The 19,464-nt window shown below is 45.7% G+C and overlaps 1 protein-coding gene and 1 pseudogene across 1 annotated transcript in view; one reads left to right on the top strand and one right to left on the bottom strand.

Moving 5' to 3' along the window:
* The window catches only part of EFTUD2 (elongation factor Tu GTP binding domain containing 2), a 41,695-nt gene that overhangs the window by 6,618 nt on the left and 15,613 nt on the right, over positions 1–19,464 (bottom strand). The window contains exons 8-17 of the mRNA XM_081804856.1: positions 18,032–18,122; positions 16,790–16,872; positions 13,823–13,989; positions 11,550–11,674; positions 6,523–6,586; positions 6,054–6,144; positions 4,011–4,146; positions 2,757–2,884; positions 1,676–1,869; positions 167–278 (exon numbers count right to left, since the gene is read on the bottom strand). Coding sequence (XP_081660982.1) covers positions 167–278; positions 1,676–1,869; positions 2,757–2,884; positions 4,011–4,146; positions 6,054–6,144; positions 6,523–6,586; positions 11,550–11,674; positions 13,823–13,989; positions 16,790–16,872; positions 18,032–18,122 — 1,191 coding nt within the window. The remainder of the gene's footprint in view (positions 1–166; positions 279–1,675; positions 1,870–2,756; positions 2,885–4,010; positions 4,147–6,053; positions 6,145–6,522; positions 6,587–11,549; positions 11,675–13,822; positions 13,990–16,789; positions 16,873–18,031; positions 18,123–19,464) is intronic.
* LOC102731667 (large ribosomal subunit protein eL22 pseudogene) lies at positions 18,507–18,898 on the top strand (annotated as a pseudogene).

Below are 19,464 nucleotides of genomic sequence, written 5' to 3'. Positions count from 1 at the left end.
ATTGAGCAGGGTCAGATCGAGAACACTGCTGAGGCCCGGAACCAGGAAGTGGTCATGACTCTGGGTTAGTACCCCGTGAGTTCTGTTGCTGGTTGCTCGCGTGTGGTCTGGCTCTGTGTGACACTCTAGGTTAAACTAATCCAGTTGCTTTTTCAAAAAACTCTACCTCCTCATTGCCCCGGGGTTCAGTTATGGTCGCTGTCTTCACAATTGGTTGATCAACACCTTCAATCAGAACCCAGTTGCCAGCAGGAACACGATTCACCTCAATATGGTACCTGGAGCAACAGATAAGCGAAATAAGGAGGGGTGCCAGGCACTGAGCCAGGCGCAGGGGTGAACCAGACATATTCCAGCAGGGAAGAACACAATAAACAACCAATCATATAACCTCACATATACGTACAGGTGACTCTTGAACAATGTGGAGGTTAGGGGCGCCGACCCCCCATGCAGTTGAAACTTCCGTCTATGTCCTGACTCCTCCCAAAACTTAACTACTAACAGCCTACTGTTGGCTGGAAGCCTTACCGATAACACATATTCTGTGTGTTATATGTATTCTACACTGTATTCTTATAATAAAGTAAGCTAAAAAAATACTAAGTCCTAAAGAAGAGAAAATATGTTTATAGGACTATAGTGTATTTATTTATTTATTTATTTATTTATTTTTTAAAGATTTTATTTATTTATTCGAGAGAGACAGAGGCAGAGGGAGAAGCAGGCTCCCCGCGGAGCAGGGAGCCTGATGCGGGACTCGATCCCAGGACCCTGGGATCATGACCTGAGCCGAAGGCAGACGCTTAACCGACTGAGCCACCTAGGCGTCCCAGGACTATAGTGTATTTATTGAAAAAAAAAGAAAATTACCCACATTAAAGTGGACCCACGTAGCTCAAACCTGTGCTGTTCAAGGGTCAACTGGAGTCACAAACTGATTAGCACATGAAAGAAAAGTACATGGTATTGTCAGAGGACAAAACAGGAAAACCCAGTTCCAGTTGGATAGTAGTGGTAAGCAAGGCCCTGCCCAAGGGGTAGAAGGTAAGGAGATGCCAGAAGCATCCTAGAAGACACTGTGACTGTCCTAGCTCATCAGTCTTCTGCCTTCTAGGGAACAGCTGAATCCGGGGGAGGGGACAGGGGCCGGCGGCAAGGTACAGCAGGGACAGGACTGCCTCTGCTCTGCTTGCTAGCTGAGAAGCCAAACTTAGGAACTCACAAGCAGCCCAGAGGCCCTAGCTAACTCTGATTCTGAAGATGGGGAAGCTACAAGGGATCCAGCAAAATCTTCTGTCTTGGTCAAAGAATAGTCAGTGGAGGCTGGGAGACAACTTCTTTTGGGAAGAAACATAAAGGTTATGACTTAGGAACACAGAAAAGGAAGAGAGAATTAAGAGTAAAAATAGAAATCCTGTTTCAAAAGTTTACACAAGCCATTCAAAACGCGAAAGCAAGGCTCTTGGCATTATCCCAACAGTAGCTGCCTTTTGGCCCTAGCAACTCTGGGTAGTAAGAACTAGAAGTCAACAGATATGAGGGAGGGTCCGCTGATCTATTGTAGGGGGCCATGCAGCCTCTGTGCTTCCAAGGAGGACTACTCCTTCCAGCTCCTTGTGGCAGCTCCAGTGACAAGGCCAAGGCATGCCTCCTAGGCTGTGGTGGGCGGTACCTGGCCACAGAGATCCAGAGGCGGCCCACGGTGCATATCTGGGAGTCTTCCTCATCCTCCAGGGTGTAGTTCTCCCCCAATACCTTCACAGGCTGCCCAGCGTGGATGGTGCCACTTAGCACCCGGCCGAAGGCATGAAACTGAACTCCATCATCTGTGCTGTACATCTTGGTAGTGTGGCACATCAGGGGACCCTGGAGATGGGGACAGAGTGCAGGCTCCACCACACATATTCCATGGTAAATACCATGGTCTCTACCTCCCTTGACAGCAATGACATGAGCTCCGGGAAGAGGCTGCCCAGACCTGGAGGAAGATACGTCAATCTCCAAGGAAAATCCCAAACCACGCCCTACCCCCTGCTTAGTTAATAAATGTCACAGGCATAGCAAAAAAACTCTTCTCCTTTTCTCTAGGGGGATGAGGGCAATGGCAAAGAAAAGTAGGTTTAGGATGGCAGACTGGCACTGTTAACTTGCAAGATTACAAGACTTGCTTGCCCCAAATTCCCTCCGAAGACCTAACACAATTCTCAACTGGTTGTATGTTTATGCCAAGAAACTAGACTGACTTAGGAATGGCTGGGAAAGACTGTTCTATTTTTTATTTTTTAGTTTTATTTATTTACTTATTTTTAAAGTAAGCTGTACACTCAATGTGGAACTTGAACTCATGACCCCAAGATCAACAGTCACACGCTCTACTGATGGAGCCAGTCAGGCGCCCCTGGGAAAGATCTTTTTAAAGCCCAAGGCTGACAAGGTTAGCTACCATTTGTTGAATCTTTACTATCTGTCAGGCACCATGCTGAACACAACTGTAATACTTCCTCTATCTTATTCAATTCTTGTAACAATCACATATGTATTATTACCTTCATTTTATAGACCAAGACTCTTAGAAAGATTGAATAATGTTCCCAAGATCGTACCACTAGGCTTTGAATTCAGGTCTGTTTGACTTTGCTCATGGGGAGTGAGTGGCAAACAAGGATGGAAAGAAGGCATTCTTCCTATGACCAGACAACAGCATCCCCATACATAAGGGAAAAAAATCAAGAGAAATGGGGGCTTTCCCTTACGTCGGGGTCACAGTCGCTCATGGCCTCGCCGAGATCAGAATCCACACCACCGGTGTAGGTGTGCTCTATCTTGGGCTTGGCGCCCACCTTTGGAGAGGGGATGTGCTGCACACACATGTCCACAAAGCCTGTGGAGGGAGAAGAGCAAGCCATTACCATACACTCTCACAGGGGGAAGTGAGCGGTGAGTTATGGATCTACTTGTGATAGCCAGAGCGCTAAAAGCCAGAGGACTGATGTTCGGGTCTAAAAGTTATGGCGCCACACTTATGTCAGAGAAGAGCAAGAAGCAGGGCTCAGTGGTTTCTTGGAACTCAGCTGACAAAAATTTTCAAGTATCTCTACCAATCCACGATCTTTTATTGAATATAAGCACTTACTGAGCGCTTACACTAAATAAGTACCCTCTCTCTTTAGATCTACTTAGAACAATCCCTAAATTGACTCTTTTCCTTTGGGAAACATTGCACACGTTTCCGTTCTATACACGATCCTGCTTTTCTAATGGCTAATGAGCCATGCAAGAGAGGACCTCCATTAGCACCTTGGGGAAGGCAGATCTGTTTTCAGTTGGTATCTCCTAGGTCAGACTGATGGCCAGCCCATAATGAACTACTAAAATTATGTACTTGGAGGATTCAGACACCTAATTGCCACCAGACTGCTGAGGGGGCCCTTAGACATTACCTTTCCCGCCTCACTTATTTTACAGATGAGAAATTGAGTCACAGAAGAATTGGGTGGCTGCCCCAGGGTCTCACCACATGGAAGGGTCAGGGCCACAACAGGAGCAAGACTCAGGTCTTTTCTCAACTGGTCCGGGTCTTGTTCTACTGTATCACCTGCCTTCCCTGCCACTCAAATAGAGGAGACAGGAGCTCGGAGGAAAGAGAAATCCGGGCTTGGTGTTTTCCCCACTACTTCCCACAACTCATGAGTCTAATCTTCCTGACCGCCCCCTGGCAAAAATACTAGAACCTCAGAATCTGCTCCCCCATCTCCTTTATTTAAATGCACCCTCCTCCTGGTAGGGAAATTTAATTGCTTCTGTTTTCCAAGAGAGACTTCTTGGTACCGTCCACTGAAGAAGACAGCTAGGAAGAAAATCCAGGTGCTGGACATCCTGACTTGCAGTTTCTTTAAAAGAGCCTCACATCTCTGAACACCGCTGTGGGATGAGGAAAAGCTCCACACCATACGTGTGGCAGAACATGATGATGGGGATGGGAAAGGGGCCGTGAGCTCTTTTGTTACCTGTGAACTCGCCAAAGAATTTTTTGCAGACCAGCCTGAGCAGGGGGCGGATGTTCAGCTTCAGCTCTTCCTTGGTCAGGTGAATGCCAAGCTCGTCCAGAGTCCTGGGGAGGCTGGTGTCCACGTCACCCACAACCTGTGTGGGTACCAGACACCACGTTGGCTGTAGTGACAGCCCCGGTGTGGTGCCTGCCATAGAGGGCAAGGGCAGAGGGCAATTTGAAGGGTCGCTGCACTAAGTTCTCTTCTATAGGAAGAGCTCTTGGCAAGGACAACTATTTGATTTCCCGGAAATCTTTGGTACCTACTCTTCAAACCAACCCCGGGTGAAAAGGGCTTGGTTGAATGCCCACACCAGCCAATAAACCTGGACCTCTCAAATGGACCTTCAGTGCTGCCCCCTGATGTCTGATAAGAAGCATCTCATCCCACTCAGGAAATCCTTACCCTACCCTTCCCTATTTTATTTTAATTTTTTTTTTAAAGATTTTATTTATTTATTTATTTGAGAAAGAGAATGAGGGAGAGAGAGCATGAGAGGGGGGAGGGTCAGAGGGAGAAGCAGACTCCCCGCTGAGCAGGGAGCCTGATGCGGGACTCGATCCCGGGACTCCAGGATCATGACCTGAGCCGAAGGCAGTCGCTTAACCAACTGAGCCACCCAGGCGCCCTACCCTTCCCTATTTTAGAGACTTCTCAGATTTAGAGGATCACTGCACGGGAAGGAACCAAAAAAGGTCACCTAGCAGTCCATCCACTGGTAGGGCAAGGCCAAGCTAAATCATCCTTAGCAGACTCAAGGTCTCTACCGAGACAGATTCTATAAATTTCTTTTATTAATCCATTCCAGTCTGACACAAGATACTAAGTATTTTTCAGCACTAATAAATTTTAATCATGCTATTTTGTCTTGTTGCTATGTTTTATTTTTTTGTCAGTTGGAATGGCCACACACATTCTGTGTATGTGTGTGTTCACTGTGTCCAGGGCTTATTAAACACTTGAATATTTTATAACTGTCTTGGAAAAAAGATCTATGAAAATTCCCATACAATGTTACCCTTTTACCTCTGCCTTTTAGGTAGCACAGATTCATGTAACGCAACGCTATGCTCTTTTCTTTGAAGCATCCCACATGTTTAACTACATCCTTACCACTGTCTGATGCATCCTTTTTTCTTTTTTCAAGTAAGCTCTATGCCCAACATGGGGCTTGAACTCATGACCCAGAGATCAAGAGTTGCATGCTCTACCAACTGAGCCAGCCAGGTGCCCCATGATGCATCCTTTTCAATTTGACAAACATCACGTACATACACACCCAGAAAAGTCATTAAAAGCAAGCTCATATAGCCATTCTGTTAATGGATGCAAAATACTTCATTTGAGAAGTACCATAATTCATTTAATCAGATTCTTATTGGTAAACATTTAACTTATTTCCAGTTTTTTCCCCCTGGTGTTGTAAATAATGTTTTAACATATATGTTATATATATGTTAAACCTGGAGTACTTTCTCAATTTGATCTGTAAATCAAATCCCCACAACTAAAATTATTAGTTCTCAAGTGTCATTTTTTTCTTTTTTAAGATTTTATTTATTTGACAGAGAGAGACAAAGCGAGAGAGGGAACACAAGCAGGGGGAGTGGGAGAGGGAGAAGCAGGCTTCCCACAAACAGGAAGCCCGATGCGGGGCTCGATCCCAGGACCCCGGGATCATGACCTGAGCCGAAGGCAGACGCTCAACGACTGAGCCACCCAGGCACCCCTCAAGAGTCATATTCTTTTGAATAGACAAAATCTTTACACAAATTTCTCCAGGGCCTTTTCCTTCTTCTGTATCTTCTCCCTTCACTCTGAATTCAACAGCATTTAGACAACTGTAGTGTCCTAGATCTAGAAGACTGGTGATCAATTATTCTCATACTTAAGTAATATGAAACTGAGCAGGTTTAGGGACAAGGGGAAGTGTGAGTTCACTAGCTTTTCCACCTCATGCTTACAAGGGCAGACCTGAATCAGGCAGCCTGACACACTCACCTGAGCAAGGATCTTATAAAGGGGCTCCAAGATAAACTCCACAAAGCTCCTCTGGGAGCTGCTGGTTGGGGCCTTTTTGGTGAACTTTCGTCTAAAGAGGAAAAAAAAAGAGTTATGGGTGAGCCAGCAGGGAGAAGGCATGTCACTGACCCCAAGGGTGAATCTCCTAAGTTCTGAATCTGAGCAGGGTCAAGGGGAAGGAACGTGTATGTGATCATATTTCCAAAGAGAGATTCCTGAGAGGGTACATGGTTATGACTTGCATGCACGCCTAAGCTGAGCTGTGAAGACGTCAAGAGAAACAGCCTCATCCTGTTAAGAGCTCATGAAGCCAATCCACTTAGAGGAGGAAAGATGACTGTCATGGCTAATAAAAAAGTAGGTTTTAATCTTAGGAACTCTTTCTCTGTCTTCACTTCCTGGGAAAATGGATCCCCCCTCTAAAGAGTAATTTCTCCATTCCACTTACGTTTTGGGGTTGAAATAAATGTCACCCCAGAGTCTTTTAGCAAATTCCTGGTAGTTAATGTCACCTGTAAGAGAAGACATACGATTATACTCTAAGCACTGTTTGAAAGTCTGATCCAGGTGCATAGGTGGTTTACAGCTGAGGAATTCTAGCACCTTCCTTTCCAAGGTCCGGACATTTCCTTCTACCCAGGCAGGCAGACAAGGATATTGAGGCACGGACAAGAATAGGACTGGCCCAAAATTGACAAGACTATGCTGGAGCCAAAACAAGCACCTAGAGGTGGCTCTATGTCTAGCTCCATGTCTAGCAAACAAAAAAACTGAGCTATGGACAAGGGTATGGTTTATACTCTTTCCTTTGATAAAACAGGCTCAACTGGGGACACCTGGGTGGCTCAGTCGTTAAGCGTCTGCCTTCGGCTCAGGTCATGATCCTGGAGTCCTGGGATCGAGCCCCGCATCGGGCTCCCTGCTCAGCGGGAAGCCTGCTTCTCCCTCTCTCACTCTCCCTTCTTGTGTTCCCTCTCTCACTGTGTCTCTCTCTGTCAAATAAATAAAATCTTTAAAAAAAAACAAAAAACAAAAAACAGGCTCAACTGCCCATATGTTATGCTCTGCAACCCAGTTCCTTCTAGAAGTGAAGCTTGATGGCTCCTTCATTCTTTCTTGATCTACAGAAGCTCTCTGCTGCCAGTGTGGCAATCTCCCAGCTGCAGTGCCATGCTAAAGCTCCGACTAGCCCTAAGCCTCTGGAAGGCAGACATCTAGTCCTCTGGAGAGAAAACACCAAAGCCAACCTTTGTCTCATCTTTTACCAGTTAATCTTTTTAGTTTGACTGTAACCCTTAATCCTGGTCAGACTGAGCCAAGCAATGGGGGCTTTTAAAATTCAAGATCTTCTCAGTCAAGAGCTCCTGTGACAGTCAATTGGATCACTGACGTCACCAACTAGCTCATGAGTATTTCTATCCAGATGTCAGACTGTTCTCTCTCACTCAAGATGGCAAACAGGGAATTCATCACCTTTTCCCTACAGCTATGTTCCCCTTCAGACTGTTCTCTCTTTCAGTGAGGCTACCCTTGGCACTTTATCCAAGCTCACAATCTTTTTCGTCCCCACTTTAATTACCAAATTCTTCCCTTCTTTCCCACATTAGTGAAGCTCTCTCCTCTGAATCCCTGTGTCTATCACGCACCTCTAATACTGCACTTAATGTATGGTATGGCATACTCACGGTACGCACAAGAACCAGGCCTAGTGTGCTACAGAAGTGCAATAAACGCTCACGGAAAGAAGGGGTGAACATCTCTCCAACCCATCTCCTCCTTTTCGATCTCACAGATAACAAGAATCCAGTATTTGCAATCCTGTATCTGAATACTGGTAAAAACGTCTAAATGGGTGTTCCTTCCTGCACTCTCTCCTCTCTCCGGCCTACCTTCCATCAGCTTTGCACATGTCAGCCCACCCCCATTTTTATTTTCATTTATCAATTTTTTAAACATAACTTTGTGACATTTTTTCATTTATTTTATATGTGATTCTTTCTTTTTCTTTTTAAAGATTTTATTTATCCACTTGAGACACAGAGAGAGAGAGAGCACGAGCAGGGAGAGAGGCTGAGGGAGAGGAAAAACAGGCTCCCTGCTGAGCCAGCAGCCCGATGTGGGGCTCGATCCCAGGACCCTGGAATCATGACCTGAGCCAAAGGCAGATGCTCAACCATCTGAGCCACCCAGGCGCCCCATATGTGTATCTTTCTTAAGCAGGTTGTGAGAGAGAACTTGGATCCTGGGAAACACCTATAGACCCCAGGATACTACAGGGGCTGGGAAAGTGGCCTTGGGACATGAATTTCATATTTTGTTTGCTTGAGATTGCCTGTGGAAGGAAGCCATCCTGGGACACAGGTTTTTGTTCTGCCCGGGAGCACAGTTCTTACTCAAGGACTTTTGGGGTAGGTGTGTGAATACGGGAAACCGGGTGGAGGGTACGTTGCCGAAGCACACAGTCAGGAAGTTTTAGGTTAGCCACCATGCAGGAAGTCTAGCTCCTGGAAAAGGAGAATTAGTTGAGGTAGTTGATTTATGCAAGAAATCGTCCCTGTCCCACCTCAGAGCATTCTCTGGATGTTTGGCAAAGTAGGGTCAGTGCCTCAGGCTGCTGCGGGGTAGCCTTATGCAGGTACTGCCCCTGAGGGTTAAGTTCAGCCCATAGCCTATGCATGTCCTTCTAGCAAAGCACAGGTTCTGCCCGCAGGTTTATTTATTTTTTATTTTATTTTTTAAAATACTTTATTTGAGAGAGAGCGAAAGAGCACAAGCAGGGGGAAGGGGCAGAGGGAGAGGGAGAAGAAGGTTCCCCGCTGAGCAGGGAGCCCGATGTGGGACTCGATCCCAGGACCCTGGGATCATGACCTGGGCTGAAGGCAGACGTTTAACCAACTGAGCCACCCAGGTGCCCCTGTCCGCACGTTTAAATGGTTGGCTAAACCAAAAGAAGAGTATTTTGTGACACGTGCAGCTCGTATTTCACTGCTCATAAATAAAGTCTTATAGGAACATGGTCACACTCATTCATCTACATATCGTCTGTGGCTGCTTTTGTGCTCTATCAGGGAAGTTAAATAGTTGTGACAGAGACCACGTGGCTTACAGCCCACCCCAATCTTTAATAGCTCCCAACTGCCTACAGAATAAAGTCAAAATTCCTTAATCTGGCATTCCAAACCCTCCTCGATGTGGTCCCACCCCTGCCTGCCCAGTTTTACTTCAACTCTTCTTCTTGGTGAGACGGTCCACCATTATTAAGCAGGCCATGGGTCCAAACCACCTGCCTCTGTGCCTCCTTGCCCAATGCTGCGAGTCTGGAATGCCCAGTTCCCCACTCCCCACCTGTCCACCAAACCCTATCTCCTCCTGCCCAAGTTGATGCTATACATTGTTGTTCATCACTCTGTGGATTTCTGTCTACCCCCAGACAGTGTTTCTACAAGTCACAGATTGTTTCCCACGCCCTGCCAGATTCCTAGTTAAGATGACAGGGCATCAACTGTGGCAGTACGGTGTGATAGAAAAAACCCCAAGTAGATTCCAGTCCCAAGCCCATCAGGAGGTTCTGGAACCCTGGGCATAGTTTCCCATATATGAAATTAAGGGGAAGGACTCAATATCTCTGATGTTCCTTCCAGAGCTGACTTTATACAAGTCCGTATATGGCTTTTCATGATGATGATGTCAGAGCCCTCAGCTGGCTCCTCTAAATGAACAGTGGGTTCCAAGCATGGGTAATACTCTCCTGAGGCTTAGGGCTACCTTCAATCAGAAACTGAATCATTAATACATTGTAGTTACAGAAACGGTCTTGGGCTTTGCTTCACATGCTGTTATAAAGAACATTCAGAAACCTATAAACTAAAACCCTGCTCAGATGAGTTTCATCTATTGTCCATCTATTTCTCCCTTTTTATTTTTTTTAAAGATTTTTATTTATTTATTTGAGAGAGAGAGGCAGTGAGAGAGGGAACACAAGCAGGGGGAGAGCGAGAAGCAGGCTTCTGCTGAGCAGGGAGCCCGATGCGGGACTTGATCCCAGGACCCCGGGATCATGACCTGAGCCGAAGGCAGACGCTTAACGACTGAGCCACCCAGGTGCCCTTATTTCCCCTTTAAAAGAGCCAGCTACAGGGGCGCCTGGGTGGCTCAGATGGTTAAGCGTCTGCCTTCGGCTCAGGTCATGATCCCAGGGTCTTGGGATGGAGCCCCACACTGGGCTGCTGGCTCAGCGGGGAGCCTGCTCCTCCCTCTCCCTCTGCCTCTCCCCCTGCTCATGCTCTCTCTCTCTCTCTCTGTGTCTCAAATGAATAAATAAAATCTTTAAAAGAGCCAGCTACAGACAACTAAAATATATGTCTAATGATAAAGTGGCTAAGTTATAATACATCTATCTATACATGGAGCACTAGGCAATTACAGAAAATAATTTTTAGGAATGAACTTTAATAAAATAGGCAAATGCTTATAATCCAATACTGAGTGAAAATTTATTTTGTGTTATTATATATTTTATATCTGTTATATCTTTCTCTATAAAATGTGATCTCATTTATGTAGAAAACCAAACAAAGAAAGGACTCTAACAAATATCTGCAGTGGTTATGGTAATGAGGTTACGGGTGAATCTGCGTTCCTGACTAGATTTTACTGTATTTTCCAGTTCTCTACAATGAGGATGCAGTAAATATGTACATATTTAAAAAAAAAAAAAGTTGTATTTGCCCATTTCTTTCACAAGAGCAAGCGAAGGACAACTGAGTGGGGAGAACAGAAACACTGGAGCTGCAGCACCTGTCAGCTGCGAGACCTCTCACAGAGCCTCTCCTCAGCTCTCAAAACGGGTGATCATGACCCCCCAAGGGGGTACAGAGTTTGACACTCAGGACATGGTTGTTATCATCGGAATCTGAGGGAACTGGGAAGCACAAAGGCGGAGAGCACCAGAGTCTCTTGAGTTGGGAAGCGGGTCCCAGGGCTCTGGTGTCAAGGCTCCAGGGACCTGTAAAATCACTCAGCCGGGCATCCCAGCAGACTGCAAATCCAACGTGAGCTCTCGAGTAGGCCTATAAAATGTCGATGTGCCTAGATACGGTCGGAAAGACAGCTAGAAGCACCACTAGTGAGAGATCCCACCTCTGAGGAAGAGGTCTGAAAGAGCTGTGTGGTGGGCGTGGATCATTCCTTTCCGACGGTATCTGTCTCACACTGGGAGAGATTCTTATTCCTAAAATGAGCTCCCCCTTCACCCACTTCTTCCACAGGTACCTTTATTTTTCTATTCTTTAGAAACCACTTAGCCAAAAGAAAGGGTTAGGGGCCAAAGAGAGTGACAATAATGGTTCTGACAATAACAGTTGATAAAATGCTCCCAACAGGGACTCTGGCATGAAGCCACTTCTAAACTCTTCAGCAGGAAAGGCACATATGACTCTGGGGAAGCTGGGAGGCAGACTGCCAGCCAGAGCTTACCAAAGGTGTCAGCATAGATCTTGGCAAAGGAGCCCAGCGTGAAGCAGATGCTGTACTGGGAGCTGGAGAAGCAGACGTTGCCCAGGAGCGGGGAAAGGATCAGGTTCTCATCCGTGGAATACATGCTGCAACAGAGATGAAACAGAGTCGTGAGCGCAGAGCCAGGCCGAGCAGCAACACCGACACAACGCCTGGGGGGAAGGGCAGGGACTCAGGGTCCCAGCCTCTCTCCAGCCCTCGCCCTCAGCACGTGCTTGCATCACACACTCAGCTTTGCCAGAGGCCTGGCCCAAGAAAGTGACACGGTGGAGTTGTCCCCTAACTCCCAATAACGAGCTGATTTCCCAGAGCTGGGAACTTCATGCACGATCCTGGAGAAGATCCTGGAGAAGTTAACCACACCAAACAGACAAGGGGAAATTTGGAGGTCAGAGACAAAGATCTTGGAACACAAGAAATGAATCTAATGTGAAAGAGGAGTGCATTTTAGAGAAATCTCAATTTCACAAATACAAGCAGACGTAAACACTAGAAATGGATAAATAACAAAAGATAAGGGTAACTTTGCTCCCCACTCTCATTGCCCTGTTCTCCTTTATTGTTTTGTTTAGCTTTGTTATACAAATTCATGTTAAAATTTTGTCTTAAAAGCCATGCATGCAGAAGCCACAGCATCCCAAGTTCACTAATGTTTAGAAGAAAACCAGTCGTACATAGGAATCCAATCCACAACCCTAACCTTACGGACAGATTGTTTTACAGAATTTTTCTCCCCTTTAAGATTTTATTTATCTATTTGACAGAGAGGGAGGGGGAGAGAGAGAGAGAGAGAGAGCGCGCGCGCGCGCACAAGCAGGGGGAGCGGCAGGCAGAGGGAGGGAGAGAAGCAGCCTCTCCAAGCAGGGAACCCGATGGAGGGCTCGATCCCCGGACCTCAGGATCACAACCTGAGCCAAAGGCAGACGCTTAACAGAGAGAGACATAGAGAGAGAGGGAACACAAGCAGAGGGAGTGAGAGAGGGAGAAGCAGGCTTACCGCTGAGCAGGGAGCCCGATGCAGGGCTCGGTCCCAGGACCCTGGGATCATTACCTGAGCCGAAAGCAGACGCTTAATGACTGAGTCACCCAGGTGCCCCCAGAATTTCTTAATTTAGAAGTGAAAGTATTGGCTTATAAAGAGCAGTCCCCTACCTATTCTACCCTCTCTCAAGTTATGCTCCCCTGAGGTAACTGCTTTCAACTTTTTTAAAACTTGTAGTTCATTTGTCCCATATTCCTAAAGAAAATGTTTATGTTGCTGTTACTTGTTTAGAGGCTGAGATCTGACTTCCTATTTTGGTGATCAGGATTTCGCCGCACCCCCCACTTTAAAGGGGATACATAAAGAAGTCTGACATTTCATTTTGGGGGCTCCTGATGTTATGTTAGTTTCCAGTCATTTTTAGCCCTTCTGGGCTGTTGAGAATTAGGGCTACACATCGAGGAGGCTCCTGAAGGTAAATCTGTCTCTGGCCATGGGGATACTATCCTTAACTGGAGAGGTGTTCTCTCAAAAGGACAGCCTTGTCCTGGGCCCTTTGAGGGGTCTCAAGAAGTCATCCAGTCCATCTGTCAGCCTGCAGATAAGACTGTGATTAGGATATATTTAACCTATTCTTCCAAGTCACCTTGATACCGTATTCTAAGGTCTCCCAGCCATCACTCATACTTATTAATATAAGCCCACGATACATCTTGCTGAAAAGCAACTACGTCCACAGAAACAACAGCCAACAGTTCCTTCATTTACTGAGTCTGCATTAGAAAGTAACAGCAACTAACACTATTCACTGAGCAGGTTCTATATGCCAAGCAGCATGCTAAGTGTGTTGCCTCAAATATCTATCTAATTTCTTTTAACATCCCATTAGGCAAACATTATTATTCCCCTTTCAAAGAGGTGGAAGCTGAGGTTCTAGGAGTGTAAGTTACTTGCCCAGGTTCACACACTTGGTATGGGGTGAAAGTCAGACCAATTCTAGAGGCCCAGGTATTAAGCACAACGCAGAAGTGAAGATGTGTCTTAAGCTGCACAGCTGGTTAAGGCCCGGGGTCAATGGGGCCAAGGCTGTGGAGTAAAACCCTGTAGGGCCCTGGAACGTGCCCCTCGCCTGGTCCAAAAAGCTCATTATGCACCCCAAGAAATCTGAGTTGCCTCCCAAAGGTGTTCAAGGTTAAGATTTATAAAACACAGAGTTCCTAAGGACAGGAAATCCACGCCCGGCATCCTATACCTTATGAGCCCATTGACCTCATCTACGATGTGCCGCAGCTTGTAATAAGCATCGGTGGGAGGCAGTTTGAGCTCCAGGATCAGCCGGTCAATCTTGTTGATGCACACGGTGACCGCCAGCCTCTCCTGCACTGCGTGCTTGATCAGTCGCTCGGTGTTCAGCATCACCTGACACACAAGGCCCAGAAGGTGTGAGAAGAGCAAAGGGCAGAAAAGTCCAGAGCAGAGCCAAAGAGGGTACTATTTGAAAATACGAAGTATGAGGAAAAGAGGACCTGGGGAAATAGATTGTTGGGTGGAAGCAGAGGGTATCTTGGCTATAGGCCGATTCAGGACCTTGAAGAGGGCATCTGGCAGGACTGAGACACGGATAAACACACGGATGATGCTGGGAGCCAGGTCTCCCAGTGCTGGAGAAGGGGCGGAGGCAGGCTCAGGAAGCACCTGTGGTGCTGGATGGAAGTGTGGGTATTAGGATGGACACATGATTTCTTCTTTTTTTATTGTTAATCACGTTTCATATACATGTGTAGAAATAGTGATGGATGTGTGCGGGGATGCACTGTCTGTGTTCAGTGCAAGGGTCTAGAAGTAATGGACCCCAAAGCAGTGAACACACCCTGACCTTTGTTTCTAAATACCAGTCCCCATTACAAGGATCCAGAACTCCTTGAAGAAATGGCTGATTCCAGGATTGGGGCAGAGAAAGCACAAAATGAGTCTAAAACATCGGGTGCCGAAGAGTAAGAAAGTACTTAAAAAAAGATGGAACATGTCAAAAGGACAAAGAAGCCAACCTGAAGGAGCTCTATCTAACCGAATCTGGGATAGCTAGAGGATCAAGATATGTAAGGATAGTGATGGATTATAACTCACTGAATGAAAAAAAAATCCATGTATCCACACATGTGACAATAAGTTAAGCAATGGGGGAGAAGAGGAAGTCCTCACAACAGAATTCCAACCAAAAAATATAAAAGGAATTATAAAAGTTATAAAATCACCATTTGCAACTACTACGGAAACAAACTAGGAATGCTCAATGGAGGATAAAACTTGGGGTGCCAGACTGGCTCAGTTGGTGGAGTGTGCGATCCTTGGTCCTGGGGTCATGATTTTGAGCCCCACGTTGGGTGTAGAGATTAAAAAAATGTGGGGCGCCTGGGTGGCTCCATCAGTTAAGCATCCGACTCTTGGTTTCGGCTCAGGTTGTGAACTCATGAGTCATGGGACTGGGCCTAGCATCGGCCTCTGCACTCAGTGGGGAGTCTGTTTGAGATTCGCTCCCTCTACCCTTCCCCCAACTTGCACCCACTCTTTCTCTCTCAAATGAATAAATAAATCTTAAAAAAAAGTAATAGATGATAAAACCAGCATGCAAAGTTTGCAAAGGAGTATAATGTATATATAGACTCAAGGTATATCTCCACAAATTATTTATTACTAAGGGAAAATAGTACCTTTACACTGGGGAAACCTGGCAAACCCACCTTGACCAAGCAACCAAAGTTAGTATCACCAGTAATGCGATAAGGTGACACCCAGGGCCTCCTGATGTGATGGACTAAGAAGAACACAACTACGTTCATGTAGCATTCCTGCCAAAAAGAACCTGAACATAACCATGAGCAAACATTCAACAAACCCAAATGGAGACATTCTACAAAACAAATATAGCTTATACTCTTCAAAAATGCCATCATAAAGGACCAAGAAAAGCTCTTGAACAGTTCTAATTAAGAGACTAAGGTAGACATGAGGACTGAATGCTAGGCAGCATCCTTAATCAGGAAAAAAAAAATTTTTTTTTTTTTTTAAGATTTTATCTATTAATTTGACAGAGAGAGAGAGTATAAGCCCAAGCAGGGGGAGTGGCAGAGGGAGAGGGAGAGGCAGGCTCCCCGTGGAACAGAGAGCCCGATGCGGGGCTCGATCCTAGGACCCTGGGATCATGACCTAAGCTGAGGGCAGACACTTAACCGAATGAGCCACCCAGGTGCCCCAGGAAAAAAAAAATTCTATAAAGGACACTACTGGGATAGTTAGTGACATGCAATAAGGTCTAGAGAAAAAGATCTACACAGCATATTGTATCAGTGTTAAATTCCCTGATTCTGGGAACTGTATTCTGGTCATGTAAGTAAATGCCCTTGTTCTGAGGTAACATGTTGAAATATTTCACTTTCAAACAATTCAAGGGGAAAATATGCACACACTCACATATGCGTGGGTACATGTACAGAAAAAGAATTACAAAGCAAATGACAGTGTACTCCTGTACTGTTTTTGCAACTTTCCAATAAATTTGAAATTATTCCAAAATGAAGTCAAATGGGGGAGAGGGGAGGGAGCAACTCTGGCTCCCTCTGCTGGTTATCTCATCAATGACCACATGAATAAAGTTAGCCAAATTTACCTAATCTTTCAGTTTAGAAATACGTAAGACACCTTGGGTCTTTTAACTCTAATCGCTCTAGTTTAGAAAAACGCATTAACATTTAAAATCCATTTACATGAATATACTCTCCTCCTTCTCTTTTTAATTACATTAGTCATTTTATTTTGGGTCCTATCATCTTGAGCCTCACTGAACAGGGAGTGAGGGACTCATACTGAGAACTAATTTTGTCTTTTTTTTTTTTTTTAAATAGATTTTATTTATTTATTTGACAGAGAGAGACACAGCAAGAGGGAACACAAGCAGGGGGAGTGGGAGAGGGAGAAGCAGGCCTCCCACGGAGCAGGGAGCCCGATGCGGGGCTCGATCCCAGGACCCTGGGATTATGACCTGAGCCAAAGGCAGACGCTTAATGACGGAGCTACCCAGGCGCCCCTTGAGAACTAATTTTGAACTTCATATGCTGCCTTAATTTCAAAGCAAATGTGAGCCTTAATCCCACAGACATTTAATCATGTGGGGCAAACCTAACAGGGAGGAGGGGTCCTAAGAGAGTAAAGGCAGACTCACGCCTTCAGCGGCATCGATAAAAAGGACAACTCCATCTGAGATGCGCAAGCCAGCCGTGACCTCATCAGAAAAATTCACATGTCCTGTAAGACAAATACCAAGTAAGTCACTACCTGCGTGGTGCCAGGTGCCAGGATGAGGCACAATTAACTTGCAGGTGGTCTGAGGGAACACTGCAAAGCATGTGAACCCCCAAATATGCCCTTTCCCTTCTTCCCACAGCTCCCCGCCGTGTATAAAATTCCACCAGTTAGAGTTACATGCTTGGATTAAACTTTCATACAGCAGGTCCCCAAACACAAAAAGAATGAAGTGTTCTGTATGCCCTAGGAGGGTGTAACATCTCGACATTCATATACCAGCTCGGCCTCAACAGCAGTAAGCAGAGTTCTGTGGGGGCAGAGGATAATTCAGAGGCAGGAGAAAGGGCAAGAAAGGCCTGGGGCACAGGAGACAATTCCTGGCAAGGTGCTGCTGGTGGTGGAAGGGGCTCAGAGGTATCAGGGCGCTGGGCACCTGAGGCTGAGAAGGTCAATTTGTCAAAACTCCCATGTTTCTATTTAAAACTCTGCCCTGAGTTGGTCCTTTCCGTAAGATGAAGACAGAGTCAGCCACAGGGCAAGGTACACTGCTCCTACGATGACCTGTTGGGTGTGTTGACCCCCTGGCCTCCTCCAAAGGACTGAGAGCGCCTGAGGCCAGGGCCTTGTCTGACTCACCCTTGTTACCAAGCGCCTAGCATGGGGCCTGACACAGGCTGAAATGAGTCAATGAATGAGATTCCCCAATATTTAAATATTTTAGGGCAGAGCAAAGAGAGGGGCGAAACAGAAAGCCTGGCTCACAGTGCCTGCGAATTAACTAGTCAGGAGCAAAGGAGACCGTGGAAAACAGAAATGATCTCAATGAAAGGGGAAGTGAAGGGAATGTGAACACAAAGATGAAGTGCTCTATTCTGTTCTGGAAGAACGAGAACACAAAAAACAAAGAGGGTAAGGTTCTTTTTTTTTTTTTTAAGATTTTATTTATTTATTTGACAGAGAGAGACACAACGAGAGAGGGAACACAAGCAGGGGGAGTGGGAGAGGGAGAAGCAGGCTTCCCGCCAAGCGGGGAGCCTGATGCGGGGCTCGATCCCAGGACCCTGGAATCATGACCTGAGTCGAAGGCAGACGCTTAATGACTGAGCCACCCAGGCGCCCCAAAGAGGGTAAGGTTCTGATAGAAAATGGAATGTCCTACCTGGAGTGTCCATGATATTGAAGAGGTAAGATTTTCCTTTGGTATCTGGCAAGACCACTGTCACAGGAGTGCTTTTGATGCCAACACCTCTCTGAAAGTCACAAAGACAGAGAGAGCAATCAAGACTTCTTCCTATGCAAGAGGGCTTCCTTCTGCTCTTGGGGCTTGCCGGCTGCTAGTAAGTTACACTGATGTCTCTCCTTGAGTGTGTTTATCTAAGCCTCTAACCAGAATGACCCTTGAAGATGAAATATCTTGGTGTTAAACATCATTTTTGCGGGGGTTTGGTTCAAATACAAAAAAAAAGTAAAAATAAAACTGAACAAGCAAGTAAAGCAGGATTAAACCTAACAGAGAATCCAGCATCCTACAATCTTACCTTCATACACTGCTAACAAAAACAATAACTGAAGCATCATGTAAGTAAAAAGAAACACCCTGGGGCATTTTAGGGTTTAAAAAACCATGATGCCCTTTCTGCCCCTGCTGCCCCGTGGTGCCCATGAAAAAGCTTGTGGCAAAGAGGGGACCAAAAAAAAAAAAAGCAAGTTCTGGACTTTACCTTGACTGCCCCCACTCAGTGGAAGATGGGATCATGGATGCCACCATTTTTGAACAGTTTCTTCAAGAGAGAATCAAAGTGAATGGCAAAGTTAGGAATCTTGGTGGAGGGGTTGTAACCATTGAAAGGTGCAAGAGCAAGATTACTGTAACTTCCGAAGTGTCTTTTTCCAAAAGGCATTTAAAATATCTCCCCAAAAAATATGTGAAGAAGAATAATCTATGTGACTGCGAGCAGCTGCCAACTGCAAAGACAGTTATGAATTGTGTTGTTTCCAGATTAACCAGGATGAAGAGAAAGATTAAAATGCATTTATCTGAAATATTTTATATGAGTTCTTGATTAAACCTTGGGAACCAGAAAAAAAAAAAAATTACACACACACATATAAAAGCTATAACAAGAGGGGCTCCTGGCTGGCTCAGTCAGTAGAGCATGCGACTCTTTACCTTGGGGATGTGAGTACGAGCCCCACATTGGTTGTGAAGATTACTTTAAAAAGAAAAAAAAAATCTATGTAAAAAAAAAAGCTAGGGGTGCCTGGGTGGCTCAGTTGGTTAAGTATCCAACTTTTCTTTTTTAATGGATTTTTTTTTTAAGATTTTATTTATTTATTTGACAGAGAGAGCACAAGTAGGGGGAGTGGCAGGCAGAGGGAGAAGGAGGCTCCCCGCAGAGCAGGGGCAGCCCGACGTGGGACTTGATCCCAGGACTCCGGGACCATGACCTGAGCCAAAGGCAGTTGCTCAGCCAACTGAGCCATCCAGGCGCCCTAAGTATCCAACTCTTGACTCAGGGTTGAGAGTTCAAGCGCAGAGTTGGGCTCCATGCTGGGGGTGGAGCCTACTTTAAAAAAAAAGTTATAACAAGA

The sequence above is a fragment of the Leptonychotes weddellii genome, chromosome 15, assembly GCF_054177405.1.
Source record: "Leptonychotes weddellii isolate Sample4059 chromosome 15, ASM5417740v2, whole genome shotgun sequence".
Classification (NCBI taxonomy): domain Eukaryota; kingdom Metazoa; phylum Chordata; class Mammalia; order Carnivora; family Phocidae; genus Leptonychotes; species Leptonychotes weddellii.
Note: the sequence above shows the minus strand (reverse complement) of the source record. Positions and strands in the feature narration are given on the sequence as shown.